Source organism: Papilio machaon, chromosome Z (assembly GCF_912999745.1).
Source record: "Papilio machaon chromosome Z, ilPapMach1.1, whole genome shotgun sequence".
NCBI classification, from domain to species: Eukaryota; Metazoa; Arthropoda; class Insecta; order Lepidoptera; family Papilionidae; genus Papilio; species Papilio machaon.
The window spans coordinates 5,776,896-5,794,472 of NC_060016.1; the positions used below are offsets into that span (position 1 = coordinate 5,776,896).

General features: G+C 34.5%; 2 protein-coding genes across 2 annotated transcripts in view; one reads left to right on the top strand and one right to left on the bottom strand.

Annotated features, from left to right (window-relative positions):
* The first annotated feature begins 1,003 nt into the window (after window positions 1-1,003).
* On the top strand, window positions 1,004-3,341 carry LOC123723467 (biogenesis of lysosome-related organelles complex 1 subunit 2-like). Its single transcript, XM_045686127.1, has 5 exons — window positions 1,004-1,009; window positions 1,224-1,278; window positions 1,424-1,554; window positions 2,227-2,338; window positions 3,074-3,341. Exons 1-5 carry the CDS (start codon window positions 1,004-1,006, stop codon window positions 3,232-3,234), a joined length of 465 nt encoding a protein of 154 aa, XP_045542083.1. The 3' UTR covers window positions 3,235-3,341.
* A 4,154-nt stretch (window positions 3,342-7,495) lies between these two features.
* The window catches only part of LOC106717330 (glucose transporter type 1), a 52,519-nt gene continuing 42,437 nt past the window's right edge, over window positions 7,496-17,577 (bottom strand). Inside the window, exons 7-17 of the mRNA XM_045686026.1 lie at window positions 16,974-17,069; window positions 16,265-16,425; window positions 16,054-16,178; window positions 15,198-15,368; window positions 13,774-13,910; window positions 13,544-13,702; window positions 13,123-13,335; window positions 11,198-11,422; window positions 10,972-11,111; window positions 10,247-10,362; window positions 7,496-8,294 (exon numbers count right to left, since the gene is read on the bottom strand). Of these exons, the coding sequence (XP_045541982.1) occupies window positions 8,206-8,294; window positions 10,247-10,362; window positions 10,972-11,111; window positions 11,198-11,422; window positions 13,123-13,335; window positions 13,544-13,702; window positions 13,774-13,910; window positions 15,198-15,368; window positions 16,054-16,178; window positions 16,265-16,425; window positions 16,974-17,069 (1,632 nt within the window). The 3' untranslated portion in view covers window positions 7,496-8,205. The remainder of the gene's footprint in view (window positions 8,295-10,246; window positions 10,363-10,971; window positions 11,112-11,197; window positions 11,423-13,122; window positions 13,336-13,543; window positions 13,703-13,773; window positions 13,911-15,197; window positions 15,369-16,053; window positions 16,179-16,264; window positions 16,426-16,973; window positions 17,070-17,577) is intronic.

Sequence of the window (17,577 nt, forward strand, 5' to 3'; positions counted from 1 at the left end):
CTTTTACAACAACAGGGATGGACTTTAGCATATTTAATGGAATGCAGCTTTATATAATTTTTTTTATTTCTAACTGATTGTTTTAAATTATAGGTAAGAAAACTATGTTATATGCATGCCACATTGATTCATTTAGCAAAAATGATGTGTCCTAAGGTTGTGAATTTTAATTGTAATAGAAAAGTCCTCCCTGTTGGCTGCCCACCTCCATTCACTATCTTAGTATACGATTTTGATATATTTACTTGGTATTATATAAGAACTAACTTTTTATACTTGAATGCTATGATTTTATTAATACAGTGTAAACACTTTTGCATCATTATTTCCAGCAAACTCCGTATTATTTTTATTATTATTTTCTCATTTTCCATACAACGATATTGTTTTTGAGATAAATGTCTCCAAATGGCGCATGAAATTGTTTTTCTTTGCTTCATAAAAACAATACTCAAATATTAAAAATGCTTTACTCCGTTCAGTTTTTTTAAAGTGTTAACACTGTATGTCTTTTATCAATTATATTTAAGATTTAAAACGTTTAATTCTCGTACTTAATATTTGATTGTTAAATAAAGAGAACATTACTATAAATAATAAATGTAGTACAGTTTTCCTTGCCAATATTTTTTGTAGTTTTTTCTCCAATCCCCAACTGACAGAAAAATAATAAATGAGAAACAAAAACATTACTAACTAAAGAGAAATAAATGTCTATATCTATAGGATGGCCGCCTCTACAGAATGTTGGATGACATTTTGTACAACCTTCCCCTGACATGTAAGCCTTATCACTACGAGTAGAGTTTGGTGCAATGTAAAAAAAATCTAAGATGGCTGCCGTTACAAAATGGCGGACGAGAAATTTAGGATAGGATAGGCATTCGAGCTTCGCGCGAACAATATTTAATCGTCGTTATATTTAGGTACATCAGTTCTCAGGTATCTTGACGGTACGGTAAACTTTTAGGTTCAGCATCAAGCATCAACTGGTCGTAGCGGGATGCGGGTAGGGCATAGTTTATACCAGTATATATATATGAGTATTATCTATGGTTAATCTTAAGCTTGTATAATCTGTGTTTGCATTGAGTCAAGAATCCCGAATTTAAATAATTTTAATAGACAAACGAATTACTATACTCTTTGGTATCAATAATAAATAATCGCGCTCGTGTACGAAGTATTGATTTACGAAATAAATATTTAGTTGATTTACTTAGCTAATAATAATGTCCGAAGAGGAGGTAACTTGGACTGGCGAACGAAAAAATAAAGGTGAAATATTTCTTATAATTATTATTATGTATATAACTTCAATTAAGATATTATGCGGAAATATATATTTTAACTTATTGGATTTAGACGCTAAATGTAGGATATCTTGGCCGTAAATCATCTTATTTGTATTAATTGATTACAGATTTACGAACGTTTCCTAGTTGTTCAAGTTTTGATTTATTAGATCCACATGATCCTGTCCTTAGCCGATTAGCAACGCAGATGTTTAAGCGTACCAATGACTATCTTCAAGGAGAAATTGCGACTGGACAGGTAAACATATATGTAAATACGTATTGTTTTTGTTATAATATCACTAATTCTTGCCATTGTTTATGCTTTTAGCTTTTAAATCACCCAACATTAAATAATACTGATTTGGTGGGTCATATCATGAAATGATCAATTTTGCTATCTGGCAATTACGTAAATGTAAAATTTATTTGGAAGATAATGTTGTCAGAAAAGTTTACGATGCTTCTTTATATGAATAGGGGGCAAGCTAGCAATTGGACTCTTAATGAAAAGAGGTCATGTCCATGCAGCAATTCATCATCAGGTCACTATTCATGCCCACTACACCACTCGGAGCCTAATCTAAATTAAGGCTGACTAGGCCATAGTCAAACATGCTGGCGCAGTGCGGGTTGGTTGACTTCACACATATCTTTTGAATTTCTTCTAAGATAGAAAAGATAGTAAGAAGGAAAACATTGTGACGTAACCTGCACAGGTTCCTTCAGCATAAGAACCTCGGATAGATGTACTATGTGTTTGTGAACTTAGGGGGAACTTGAGGCTTGTTCATTGTAAGTAGTTGAGAATCTAAGGGACTATGATATTTTTCTCACTAGAGATTTCTGTCTTACCCGAGATTCACAATTATGGTAGTTGTTTGTCGGGACTGGACAATGTTCTACTGTTGAACTTGTGGTATTGTTTCAGGAACATTACGATCTCTTAGAAGAGATGAATAGAATGGTAATCACCAAATATGCAAATCTTCAATCTCTTGCAATAAATGTAAACAGGTCACTAAATGAGAGCAATGGAAAATGTAAGTTTTTGTTTCAACAATTCAATTTTTCTAAATAAAATAAACACAACAATCATATTCTAAATGTATCTCAGTTCATCATGTCATTGTTTTATCAGAAATGTTTAAAAATTTTGTGGACAAAACAAATTTATACTAACTATGGACAACTTTTGTTTTATCTGGAAACACTTTAGAAATTTACAACAACCATTTTATCACTAAAAATCAACCAATAATGAAATCACTGATTTTATTATTGTTTGTTATTTGTTAAGTATAATTAAAAGAAGAAGAAGAAGAGTATAAGGAGGTAATTAATTAATCATATCAACCCAATCAACATCACCACTGAGGTGTTCCGAGCCTACCCTAGGTTAGGTTGGTGTTTAGGTCGTAGTTAACCGCGCCGGCCCAGTGCGTGTTGGTTGACTTCACATATATGTTTTGTATTTCTTCTCAGAAATGTGTAGGTTACATAATGATGTTTTCCTTCAGCATAAGAACCTTGCATAGATGAACATATGTAAATCGAAAATCGCAATATACAATGGTAGTTGGCGGGATTTGAACCCAGGACCTGTACATTACAAGGCAAGTTTTTAACCCCTGAGCCACTGACACACTGAAAGAAGAATCAAATACAATATTTAAAAAAGAAACTCCATTACCTTCTTTTCTCTCTTGACCTCCCAATAACCTGACCATGTAAATGATGTTTATTACAAATTTATTTTCAACCAGATTTCTTTTCAGATGAAATTGAAGTGAAGCCGTTGCTTGAACAAATTGAAGATATAGATATTGAACTGTCTGCATTAGAAGCCACAGCTTTCCGTTTGGACAGCTACACTAAACAACTTTTGGGGCGTTTTATAGAACTTCTTGGTATTGATACTCACAGTACCATGATGTAATTTTATTCTATATATTGTGGATTTATTTAAATGGAGCTATAAGTGTGGATTCAACCATTCTTAAATATATTTCTCCTTGGTTTTTCGTTTCCTTCTAATGCTGTTTTAGAGATAAATTGATTTAGTCCTATGAAGAGAAATTGTTATATAATTTATTTATTACTATTAACACATGTACAGTATTTATATAACTTTAATTATAACAATGGTATTTGTTGGTGTCATTTATATTTGGGTTTCTGTTCAAACAATTTTTTTCATTCAACTTTTTTTATACAAGTTGGTTTATTTTTTAATATAATGAATAACGAAATAAATTTGTTAATTAACAATTGAAGTATCTAGATTTATCCGCAAAAAAGCTAATTATTATTTTTATGTCCTAATTTTGGACAGTTTAGATATTTTTCTTGGTTAATGATATATTTTAAGGAATAATCTGATATAATTGTGAATCTTAATTAAGTTATTTAAGTGTGAATATGAAATAAACAGAGGTGTTTTCACAATATGTAAAAATAATGCAGTGGTATCCAATGACTAGCAGTCTGTGGTATAATTTTTTCTTCGTTGTTTTGATGGCCATTATAGAATTCGTTGAAAAATTTATAGATTGTTTTATTTCTTGTCATGTGTAACAAATATTCTATTTTTGTAGTTTTAAAAAAATTTTGATTCAGAGACAACGACCCATGGATATCCAATGTCCAAGATGCAACTGTCCTTATGTAATTTTATTCGGAAAGTACCACGGTCAAGTACCTCTTATATAAGAAAAGAGCCTCATAAAACACTGGTGTGAGGGTTGTTCCAGTGAGATGTCTGAAGCAACGTGTAAGAAAGGCGATCTTCTGTTTCTTATTTTGTAGCGTTAATAATTATAAATTAATACGCCATCTATTGTCTGATTGTTGTACATTGCTAAAAATGGCGGTAAAAACTACATCTGAGGGAATTTGTTTAAAACAACAGTGCCGCCATCTTTTACTAGAATGATTTTTTCTAATAACAGATGGCACAGATTAATATTTTAGTTGTTTTTTGTTAACCTTAAACGAAAATGTTATCTTTATTTACATAGAAATGCAGCCGCATATATCTGTTAGGATTTTTTTCGATTTACGATATGACGTCAAATGTTCATATAATAATAATAATAAATTATTGTTTATCTTTTAGCTATTATTTAAATTTATATTTGTGAAATAGGCAATATTGTTTCTTTTATTTTTGTGTTATTTTACACACGAACTGAATCTGCCGACACATTTTTGTCGGTAGATTGAGTAATAGCAGTTGCATTTAGGGGATGACTTGTCCAAGTATCACTATTCCCCACAATTACAAACACGAGGTAGTAATCTGACAACAAAGCCGCAACAGTGTGCTTCTTCTGACTTTGTCCATCCACTTCATTTTAACCCCAGTTTTTCACCTCTATCAGCATTGTTTTCTGTCCCCCTTTTTTCTTACAGATAGAGGGTAAAGGCGGCAGGATTTTTAACACTAAGTTATATTTGCTTTGTTTGTATTATTAATTTTCAACGTCCAATAATTTAAGATGCTTTTTGTTTAAAAGATGAGAAAAATGTGTTTATAAATGAAACATCATGTTAATATATTTTTAAATTTTTATAACAAGTATTAGTTACAATAAAACTTTACAAGTTCCTTTTGTACAAGTAGCGGAGTAATCTCCGAGTATTAAAACTCAAATGCTTCTCAGATAATCGTGGCATTAACGTGGATAGTGCTTTAGAAGGATTTAGGGTGTCGTTTGCTAGCGAAGGGGATGTACTACTCCCCTGTGAGCTGTCCATCCGTGCATCCAGTGTCGCCTCTCGCCAAGTCTCCAACTCTATATACAAAAAAGCGAACACGCAAAATCGTGTCTTCTACATCAGTGGAACAACCAATCGATTATCTATTCTACAATGCTTATATTAAATACTCTTGAGCATACAATAAAATGTGACAAACTAATTTTTCTTCATTATAAAACATTTAAAATGTATAACATATATATATTATTAATTACATTTAACTCTTTGTTCGATGACGACCTGTGAACTTTCTCTAAACCGATAACAATGTACGTTTATGTGTTTATTATAACATTATTACTGTAATTACATAAGTAGTATATATCAATAAACTTTTAATATCTTAACTAGTTGGTGATGGGACCACGACCACGACCACACGCTACAAATACAGTTCCTATTGAATGTTGTATATGTCTCGTTAACTTATAACCTAACTAATATTTTATAGAGGCGTTGATTCCACAGCATTATGTTATTATTACAGTCTTTATCTATACGGAGTTTTTAATTAGAGTATAATTTATAAATGCAAGTGTAGACTTTAAATGTTTAATTTGATTGAATAGCTAATAATATTTACTGAGATATATTTCTAAGTGAAATCAAAAGTAATGATTAAATTTTTATAATTTATTTTAATTTAATTAAATATCTGTATACTTTCGTATAATATAATTTATTGTTTTTATTATGGCACATAGACTAATATAAGTACTTATTTTGAGACACATAAATAAAAAAAGAAATTACAATAGAATTTAACAAATATATTTTTTTTGAAAAATAGAACAAAAAACTAACTTGCAGCCGATTTTATAACTTAAGCAAAATTAAAGTCTATGTCTTGTTCACTATAGTATAGAATAGTATAATCACAAAATTGGATATGATAAAGATAGTTAAGCTAATTTAGAATAACGATGTAGAAAGGAGAGAATTTTATTTTACTGTATTATTTTATCTTTACTCGTTTAATTGACATGAAAATGACATCTTAAATGTATTGCAATGTCATTAAGATGTGTTATGGTAATCTATAAAAATTATTTATAAAACTTCGCTAACTTTATTTTAACAATTAATTCCAACATACAACAATCAAGTCGCGGCAGTTACAGTACACACAACAATATGGCTGACGCCGTTCCTAGTCCTTATATCTTCAGTACCTAAAGTGAGGAGAGAGCGAAAACTTTAAATGAAGCAACATCTAGCTGAAGAAGTCATAAACTGTTGGCTTATATCTACTAGGGCTGTCAGACAAGCGGTCAAGAAAATAATTTTTTGTTTTTTTGATAATCTTAAAGGTTGGTATTAATAAATGGCAGTAGATAAGTAAGGTAAAGTTCACAGTGATCAGTCAACGCACGAGTCAGCAGCCAGTCACACATTAGGCCGAGCTTGCTCCACGAGCGCCACGCCAACAGACCACAGACCCACATCTTAATATTGAATTGAGCATTTGTCGGATGCACGGACGAACAGATCTCAACAACCCTGTAGTACTACTGAACCCTTACTAATAAACAATGAAACGTTTGTTGTCTAGGGGCGTATAAGATTAAAAGCTTTACATTATTAAAAGTCTTTACAAGTTGTATAACTTGTCGTTATCTAAACCTTTTCATCAAATAAAAAGATAATATATCTGTTTATTATCTCTTACAGCTACAAATTAATATGTAATCGTAATAAACTATTACCAAACGTAACTGCAACAAAATATGTATTACAAGTGTGATCATTACGTAAAATTAATTTCTATTGTTCTTTTTAATGTACACATATACATTTACATGTATACATACATGTATACAAATACATATATATGTGATACAATCAATTCCCGCAACTGCAAATAAACTGTAGTTGTTCAATAGTTATAATAATATATTTATTTATTTATAATAATAACTTATTTTTTAATTATATTTATTTCGGTCATTTTAGATATGACATTAATTTATTAGATAATAGATATAACAATAATCATGAGTAAAAGGAGAATAAAACATTCATAAAATAATATAATTATGTATAAAAAATCAACAATATAATAGTCACAGCATAATATTATACTCTTTACGTTTGTCCGTAACAGTAAATGAGCCATCGTGTCGTGTCGTTACGAACACGTTAGTACGATGCAAGTGCATACTGGTAGGTCGAGATCATGTGGTCGGCAGATATACTTCAGTTTAGCAAAGCTGGGACTTTGTGATGCAGAAAATACAGGCACAGATAGGTACGATGGCCAGGTATTACATTACACAATTACGATACGTATTTTTCGTACCAAAGAGTCACAGGCGGTAGATAATTAAATTACTAGGCCAATTTGATAGTTGTCGCTCAGTTAGTTTTAAATCGAAAACTGTAAATTAATTTCGTTAGTACTGAACTAAAGTACCTCAAGGACTTACCTAAAATAAATAGTTCCTAATCATATTTCTGCTGAAAAAGTCCCAGCTTTACGGAAATGACGTCCCAACTGCCCGCCGTGGGATCCTGACCTATCATACTCGCCATTATCTAAATATTTAAGTTAATTACCGACGTATTGGCAAATGACCCGTGCGTTAGTTATAACGCATCTCGCACGCGCACCGCTTTTCCGCAATCATTGTAACCTAGTATTTATTCGATAAAAATCTACTTTTATTTTTATCATATAGAATATATCTTCCTCATCACCATCGAATACTTACCAGTTAACTTTTATATATATCTAAAGCTAGAATCATTCAACGGCCCGTCCACGAACGGTGTACAATGCCGGCTCTCTGTCCCCTCTTTAATTTTTTTCAATTTTGTTCAGTTAATTCTTATATTTTTTAATAAAATTTCATGAAGACCTAATGAAAACGGGTACAAGAAACCAATGGCACTTTACACGGTACCTAGGCATTTCATAAATTATGTCATAAAATGACGACTAAAGAACCTATATATATGTAAATTTTTACTCCGTGACTTATAATTAAGTTTCGTTATAATACCTAATCACATCGATTTAGAACATTTGTTGTGTGGTAGTGATAGAGCGGCCCACGGCTTGTCGCTTGAGTCCATGAAACAAGAAGTTGGCGGCGGCCTTGATGGGGGCGACCAGCGGCGCCGGCGCACGCGCAGCTATCTCCCATTGTCAGACGTTGCCGGGGGTGGGGAAGCGCGGCGGGGGCAGCGGGGGCGGCGCCCGTCCACCCTCCCCGGCTCCCGACGACTGCTCCGACACTACACACAAATACATACATAAACGTAATCTGCAGTCACACATCCACCTATGTCACTAAATCATATTATCTAATACACCTAAGAAAGTATCTATGCTACCAGCATTTAAATACCAATAAGCATGTAGCAACCAAATATTTCTCTTCGAATGGCTTGAACCGAATGGAATCTAACGGAGTCTTTGATATGTTATTGTGACGCAAGGTGTATCGGCATAGTACCGAATTGTATTTATATATATATTTTTATAATTGTTAACAGCCCTGCCATTACACTACTATTTACCCGATTGCATCTTCTCGTGTTACAACTTTGCAACGTTTGTTAATTTTTACATATGTCAAAATGTCTTAATATGTTATCAATTTTTAATACGCTTTGATGAGTAAGAAACGTTAGTTCAAACTCAGCATTTTGAAAAGATCCGTTAAAAATATCACATATCTTAAAAATATTTAGAAAAACCAGAAAACAATACTATATCGAACGCAAAACAAGTTAAAAGCATTTGTACACTTTCGAATTAAAAAAACAATGTCACCTCAAAACAATTTTTAATTTTGTACAAATCGACTTCGTTTGAAAATAAACCGCAGCTCGCTCCCGTCGTCTAGCTAGACCACGTAGTTAGTTTCGTACAAACTCAGGCACAACATTCGACAAAAGAATATTACTATATACGAGTATATTTTATGTTATAAAGCTTTCGATACCAAAAAATAGCTTTCCAGGAAATTGTATTACATCTTAGTTAACTGGTGGTGTGATTTATTAGCTGACCAAATGTTTAATTTTTAAAAATGTTTTTCGCAAGTAGCTATGAAAAGACGTATCGAAGAATCACAGCCTTTTACTAAACTGAAATATCTTCGTTTCTTCGACTATTGTTTTTCGTTTTAAAAAAGCTTTTCTCTAAACAGCTGGGTAAATATTTTCCTTCCATTGTTTCAGAGGCAGTCTTAAACAGAGTGCCCACTTATTAATATTAAAGTTTGTAACAATAACTTTTTTTTTTCGCATTTGTATAAATTAAATTATTGACGAGATGAATACATTCAATGAATTATTGTTAAAAGCAAAAGCATTGGAAGAATAAGTTGGGCACAAATATTCAATGGAGTGCGAGTTCTGGTATGAAAAGGTAGAGTAGCAAGATAAAAATATACTTATGACAATGATCAGCTTGGGTTACGTTAACCTTTACACATAAAGCACATGGTACATTACATTAAACTACACATATGTCTGTGGGATTTTACTGCCGTGGCACTTGTATTAACACATATTGATGTCTCTGATTTGTCAAAAAGAATGTAATATAAGTGTCAGTGCAGTTGAGTTCAGCGTATCAATAAAAGAAGGTATGTACGAGTATACATACAAGTTTTTCTGGTTTTATAGTGTCGATGAAAGGTAGGTAATAGAAGTTTTATGTTCATTTTCAGTTTGGTGTTATTTGATTTAAAATAAACTTTTTATGAATTATTGAAACTGTTTTAAGAAATCAAAGTAATTAGTTTTGGCTGAATAAATAATTCCATTAAGTAATCAAAGTAGTAGACGAAAGTGCCTTTTTATGTTTCTTTAATAGAGGCTAATTCCGTTCTTAGTCGGACTAGCGCGTATTGCGCGTATCTCTAACTTTTCTAAGAGTGTCTAAGTTCGGGCGTTACCACAGCAACCTCGACCTGGGCCGCTTAATACCATTTAAATTGTTATTAATGGATATGATATATGATTGTGGATTGACTTTTGAGTTTATTAATAAGCGAATGTGTAAAGGAGGGTTTTCGCAATGTGTAATTTTACTGATGACTGCTAAAAACTCGAATTCTTCAGAATCATGCGTCGTCGAAAACCCGCCTTTTATAAACTGTGGTAAAGCTATGGGTTGTGATAGGACGTCGTGTGGTGTAGTGGGACTGGGTGTGGTGTGGCGTGGAGTCACTCACGTGAGTCGTGTTTCTCGTCAAGGGGCGCGGGCGGCGGCGGCGGTGGCAACTGCTGCTCGAGCGCGTTCACGCAATTCATCATGCTCCCATAAAGTCGGCTGTCCCGAAAACTGTCCCTGGACATACCACCATCATCGTCACCGACCACACACCTCGCTGCGGCTCGCTTCGTTTACTTACAGCGAACGCACGCACTCCCATTTAATTTCCCATTTTATATTGTTTTATTGATGGTATGGAAGATAGAAGATATAATTTTTTGTTTTGTGCATTTAATTTGAATGAAAATAACAGTTTACACTGTAGTTTTATCGTTTTTTTTTGTTTTTTAACAGTTTCTGAAGTAGTTTATAGTTTTAAGTAATGTCCTTCTTGAAAATTGATTTCAGGAGTCTTAATATACTCGTATATCTTGTCACTGTAATGAGTATTGTAAATATTACAAATATCTTGATAAGATGTGATGCCTGACAATAAAAGACTTGTACATGTTTCGGATTTGGGAGAACATTCGGTGGTGCTTGGCGTGCCGAAGGGGGGTCGTCTCACCGGCGCAGGCACGGCGGCGGCGCGGCGGCGGCGCGGCGGCGGCGCGGCGGCAGTGCCATGGGGGGAATGCAGTGTTACATGGCGATGGTCGTGTTTGACAGGTGTGAGAATCACGAGTGGTAATGATTAAAATAGAAACAAAAGAAAATGTTACACACGTCAAAAAATTTACTCACCTGCCGTTAGAATTACGGAACAGTGCCAAAATCTCTTCGAAGGTCTTGTTTTTTGTTTCAGGAACTTTTTTGTACGTAAATATCCAAAAAATTGCAAGGAATACACTAAAAGGCAGGAATGTATAATTTTCCAGAAGGGCCTGTAAATGAAATTATTTTTTTACAAATGAAATTTAAAAATGTTACTATTTTTGAACATAGTAAAATGATATATGTAAAGGGTCACCTTCATGCTTGGAAAACCTATTCCGACGACAAAGTTAGCCATCCAATTAACTAGAACAGCAATAGCCATCGCGCTGGGTCGCGGGCCCTGGGAGAAGAGCTCGGCGGTGATGAGCCAGGGTATGGATCCAGGGCCCACCGCGAAGAACACCACGAAGCTCAGCGTCGACACCACCGACAGATAGCTCATCCAGTCTATCATCTCCTGCACATACCCGAAGAACTCCTATCAGGAAGTAGTAATGATGCTCTTTCCCGTCGCCGACCGGTTAAGAAATAAACAACAAACATAAATGCACATCACGCGTCTATCGGTTTTGTGTGAATATGTCTGTAAGCAATTATTATCCTTTGCTCGGACTTGTACACTGTCTCTGCTGAAGTACGGCAAGGCAACTAAATGCACTGTTCCATTTACACGGGCTTTCTATATTTCCCTACACAACGGTAGGTCAAATTCCTTTGCAGAAATGTCGATTTAACTCAATGTACTGCACTGAACAGTTCGGAGGTCCAAAACTAGGCACTGCGCACTGCATGTTGAGTAAAACCGTCATTGTTTCGGCCAAAGAAGTTGTTGTATTCCGTTGTGTACGTCATTACCGGACAAAGTGTAGTGAAGCCCTTTGTTTTATCTGAATGCGTATGCTATAGTGAGAAGTGCTACGTCTGCTTTTGAGCAGTGTTGTGTGTAAAAAACTTCGCTTTATTTCAAAGGCGTGCGACAGAGCTCCACGTGAAACTATCGAATTGGTTTCGTCATTACTTTGTGTAATGACCAGAATATGTGTTTGGTGCTTTGTGACTGATGTGACTTACATTTATATTTGTAAATTTATTCCTTTATATTTTTACTTTCCTACCGGGACTCCGGCATCGGTAACAGGAAAGTCGCAAAGGGGAGGGGGGTTACTAGCGTTAAGCAAAAGCAAATCAACGTGAAGTAGTGAACGGGTAAAACACAAAAACATAAAAGCCTTCATGCAAATATAGTTGACTGGGTTCGGAGATTTATTATTAAGTTAAAATTGAAGCTTTTAAGAGCAAACTGTAAGCGAAAAGATGAATTGAATCAAAGTATACGATACAATTATCACATCAAAGAAATGGATACATGACAACTATATACAAAATCTTACGTAACAATTAAATTAAAAGCGAACAATGAACGCTTGAAATGTATTCATATATCATGAAACAAAATTAAATAATTGAAACAGAAATTCGAATGAACAAGATAGTTACTTAGCTGTCGAGCACACAATGATTTTAACAATATGAAAATAACGAACAAAGCGGTAAAAAGCGTGCTCAAGCAAATAGTTAATTCTAGAACAATCAGTTTCATGTTCCGCGCATCGTTGATACCGAATAAACAAAAGCAAACAACGCGCGGATTACACGAATTGAAACACACAGGGGCCTGCTCCTTCCGTAACAACATTTGTATTTGATTTTAGATTGTAATTAATTAATTCCTTTAATGTAAAATGGAAGGAACAAGCCTTTAAAATATTACCGAAAATTCTTACTCAAAAATAAGTTTAAATGTATGTTCTTTAATTAAAATAGGTACTTGTAAGTTTGATGTTAAAGATCAAAAAACTATACAAACAGTAAGCTTCCAAAATCCTTTGAGATGTAAATCGTCAAACAAGCTGCGAAATAACCTTTACGAAGTTTAAAAAAAACTTATTCAAAGATTATGCTGTGTAGGAATCGATGCTAAGTGCAGTTACCTATCTATTTTGCTTGTAATTTGTCACAATTAAAGTAATATGTATTAAGATAAAGAAATTTGGTTACGTACTAACAAGGTCTAATATTATTTTCAATTCAATCCTGAATTCCAAGAATAAACGAAAGTATTTTTTGGTAAATTCTGAAGGTTCGTAATATTAATTGTTATTCTTATATAAGACACACCTTTATAAGGAAAGAGATGGTAATGAATATGGAGAAGATAAACATTCCTCCGAGGCCGTAGAGGTGCAGTGTACGGCGGCCGGTCCGGTCCATGAGCGGCAGAGATACGAGCGTCATGCCCACCATGATCGCACCAATACCCATCGTTGCGAACTTTGCAGACTCCTCCGTTAGACCAGAGGATGTGAACAGCGAAGTTGAATAATAGAAAACCTGCCGATTACATACCTACAATTCACAACTTTTTCATGTAGTCCTCTATTAAAGCATATAACGGGGTAACCATTGCCTAAAATAAACATCAATTTTGAGAGATAAGACAGGTTTTCGTGTACCAAAAAGAGTATGATCCCTCATTTTAATATTCACTTTCGATCGATATTCAATCAACAATTCATGTTTTAACAACACTAGTTCGAACCGCATTAATTCCGCTGAGTTGCTGAGAGAGTTGCATGACGACCCCGATAAGCAACGGCGCTCGAAGCGTGGGGGAGCAAAGCAGTTCCCTCATCGATATGGAGGCTTCCGCCTGCTGCGCTCGCTCCTCCGCCCGCATCTCCTCAATATCCTCTTCCACCTGGAAGCAATTCTATCTCAATATACACGTCCGCTTAACTCACAATGGAACTTTTATTTTTATTTTCATACCTGATTGCTGGCGCGCAATCTCCGCAGTGCCCTTCGTGCCTCTTCTTCCCATTGACGGGTAATCAGCAGATAACGAGGCGATTCGGGGCAGGCGGGCAAGAGCAATAGTTGTAGAATAGCAGGACAGACCGCCAGACCTAAATCATAACAGTTACCTAAGCACCAGTAGAATTTACTTAAAAAATATTACTTAATGCTGCTTCTGCAAGTTAGCTGTAAAATTCGATTTTGGTAATGATACCTTGTCCTCAACGCGAACAAAGTCGTAAATAAAGGCTAGTATAAAGAAAATAATTGTTTTCGCATTTACAAGTGGTTCGTGATGCAGTACTAGCACAAAATAAGGTGAAGAAAGATTTTTTGTAAAGTTTTATAATATTTATTTTTCAATGAAAGCAGAATTTAATCAGTGTCTTGAAAGTCAACGACGCATATTTATTCTGCATCGAAGTTGGTCTCCACTTGTACGATACTTGCCCTGACCGAGTCAAATGTCGTGTAAACTTTACTTAAACTTGCTCGTAGCATTTTCCACTAAGTTTTATTTATTTTTCCTAGTTCACTTTTTCAACTAAAATATGATACAAAATACAAAACGTTTTATTTGAAATTTATTGAGAAATTCTTTATGTATTTATATACAAAGGTATATAAAGGTAAGTATCTCCCTTCAAAAGTCTATGTCGTTTTTCAACCTAAGGATTGTGACCTGCATTCATCATGTATTTCCATTTTAACACATTTACACAAAGCCAATGCGAGTTTGAGTGATTATCATCATCACCAACATTTGAGTCGATGGACGATGCACATCTCTTACTTTAAACGTCGTACTATTTACCTTTAAATCATTTATTTTACAAATGGACAGATTAAATTTTCTACTTTCTATTTCTGTATAAATGTGCAAAAATGTTGAATATTAATATTTAGCATATTACATTTTTGCACGTTTATATATAAATAGAAAGTAGAAAATGTAATCTACGTTCATTGCACGTACAGAATATTTGCCACTTGCCGGGTGTATTATATTTGCGTTGAAATGCATACACAATTCACACGTGTTACGTTCCAGGCATTACCAAAATGATTTACCAATGCGCCGCGGTCTGTTACTATTTAAGTTATTTCAAAATAGACGTAAGCGGGTTAGACAGACGGGATTTAAACAATATTTCCCTAATATAAAAATGTGGGTGAAAAGCAAATACAATTTTCTTCATTCTTTTCTTTGAACTTATAAAAATTCAAATATCGCCAAGTGGAGGGAATACATAACATCTGGTAGTGATTTATAACGTTTTGATTTTGTGAAAAAAATCATCAACATTTTATTTCAATAGTAATATAATCAACTAACAGCACTGCAAGAGTATTTCGACTTTGGTTTTTATAATGTATTGGATAATGTAATAGCTTACCGAGCAGTATGGGCCACCCATCATCGGTGCCGAGGATCTGTTCGATGCCCAGCACCTGTGAAAGCAGAAGACCCACGGTGACCGCCAACTGGTTGACGGTGCCCAGTCCGCCGCGCAAGTTCAGCGGTGCTATCTCCGATATGTACATTGGCACTAGTGAAGTGTTCAGACCTGCACAACACACATGCATTTACAGATTACTATCATCACCACCAGAAACTACCTGAAAAAAATGCAAATGCTTAAAAAGAAAAAAATAAATGACGAATTTATTTCCATTTGCATTTAAAAAAAAAAAGAAGATAAAGCAACCTAACAACAGGCTTCCATCGTTCACAAAATGTGATATTTTAAAAATTCTCTTTCAAACAGATTTTACAAAGAACCTTACCCGAGATAAAGTTTTATTTTTGCTGCAAAGCTTCCTTTCAAAGAACAATGTTTCCGCGATTTTCAATATCGCGGCAACACGTTATCCTGTGCAATTTAAACAGAAAATTGCCGCGAGCGTCTTATGGCAACATAATCTGCTCTATAAAAGATTTGTTTTATAAAAGATCAGCGAAAAGAGGAAATTTATTACTTTCTGTTTACATCAACGTGGAGTTTTTTAATGAAAATCCAGTTGCGTTCGAATTGATCAGTTACGTCGTAACCGCGGACTGCAATCGCCACAGTATCGGTTAACATGGCTCAAATTAATCCTGCGGTTAGAATTCAGTTGGTGTCAATTAATTTAACGCCGCTGAGGCCCGTCGCTTGTCACAAAGTTGTTCTGTCTGAGCGTGCAGCATACATCGGTTCAAACTTTCGCTTGCTTTGTGTGTCAAAGTTATTGTAAGCTTAGAATTGTTACCGCAATTGACGCCTATTATGAATCTTCCGAAGAACAGCATTTCGTAACAGTGAGAGATTTTGGTGAAACCCATGAGACTTGCGCCACTGATGCCGAGGATATTGTTGAGCAGTAGACCTCCCTTCCTGTCATTTAACATAATAAATACTCAATTGATGAATGTTGAAATAAATTAACGAGTTTTTTTGAGGTCGTTAATCATTTAAATTACCTTCCGAATCTGTTTGCAATCATTCCGCCAGAGAAACCGCCAAGCATTCCGCCGATAGCAAAGATGCTAACCGCTATCGAATACAATGTGTTCACAGCATCGTCTTGTATATCTTTGCCGTAGCGATCCTTGTATACGTCTTTCATGAAGTTTTCGATGTTCTGAAGATAAAGCAGTTGTTTAGTAAGACGGATAGGCTAGGATAGCGGACCCATATATTTTACACGGTTTTATCAACAAATATGCAACGTTTTCACATATTTAGGTAATAGAATAAGCTTGATGTTATATATTTTCATTATTCGTTAAAAAAGAAGAAAAATCGGGACAAGAAGATTATTTATGTTATGGTAAAAGTTCATCATCACAACAGAACATCTTTGTTGAGTTGTAATCGCTTTTTTTATAAGAGAAAGGGGGCAAACGAGCGGCGGGAACACAAAGGTGATCATCGACGTCCTTGGACATCGGCAACACTAGAAAAACTGCAGATGCGTTGCCGGCGTTTTAGAAAGATTACTCGCTTCTTGAAGGACCCTAAGTCATACTGGTTTGGAAATACCGCTTTCATGTGATTTCGTCTTGTACTTAGTTTGATCGACATTTATATTTGCTGCTCTTTTAAAATAGTTACGATTTGTAAGAAAAGTACTAATGAGTATATTTTATTAGTAATGAAATGTAAAGATGATATTTATATGAGTCTCACTCTGCCGGGAGCGTTGATAACACCGGTGTTGTAGCCAAACTGCAACATGCCGAGGACCGCCGCTAAGATGGCGTACGACAAGAAAAACGTGAGACCCTGAAACAACACATAGCAATCATGCATCTCAACAAAACCATATTGCTATCTCTGTTTCATTAATAGATTATGAAACGTACAAAAATATTTATAGGAAACTAGCTGTCGCCCGCGACTCCGTCCGCGCGCAGTTAAAAAAAAAACAAAATGAAAAATAGATGTTGGCCGATTCTCAGACCTACATATTCATGCTCACAAAATTTCATGAGAATCGATCAAGCCGTTTCGGAGGAGTACGGGAACGAAAACTGTGACACGAAAATTTTATATATTAGATAATATGCAATCCTATTCTTCAACTACGAATAAATACTTCATCTTGTAAATTTAGTCTTTCTACTTTATAATATAAAAGACATAATATATAAGTAGATCATATATTAAAAAAAGTATTGCGTATCATACTTTTAATAAATCAAGTATCGTTAAATAAATTTGTACAATTTTTATTTCGACCAAAACGAAACAGCAATTCTTTTTGTATTCGTCCGATATATTTAAAAATTAC

Coding starts and splice junctions, on each gene's coding strand:
- LOC123723467 (XM_045686127.1), top strand. Junction 1,279..1,423: donor TGGCGAACGAAAAAATAAAG/GTGAAATATTTC, acceptor AATTGATTACAG/ATTTACGAACGTTTCCTAGT. Junction 1,555..2,226: donor GAGAAATTGCGACTGGACAG/GTAAACATATAT, acceptor GTATTGTTTCAG/GAACATTACGATCTCTTAGA.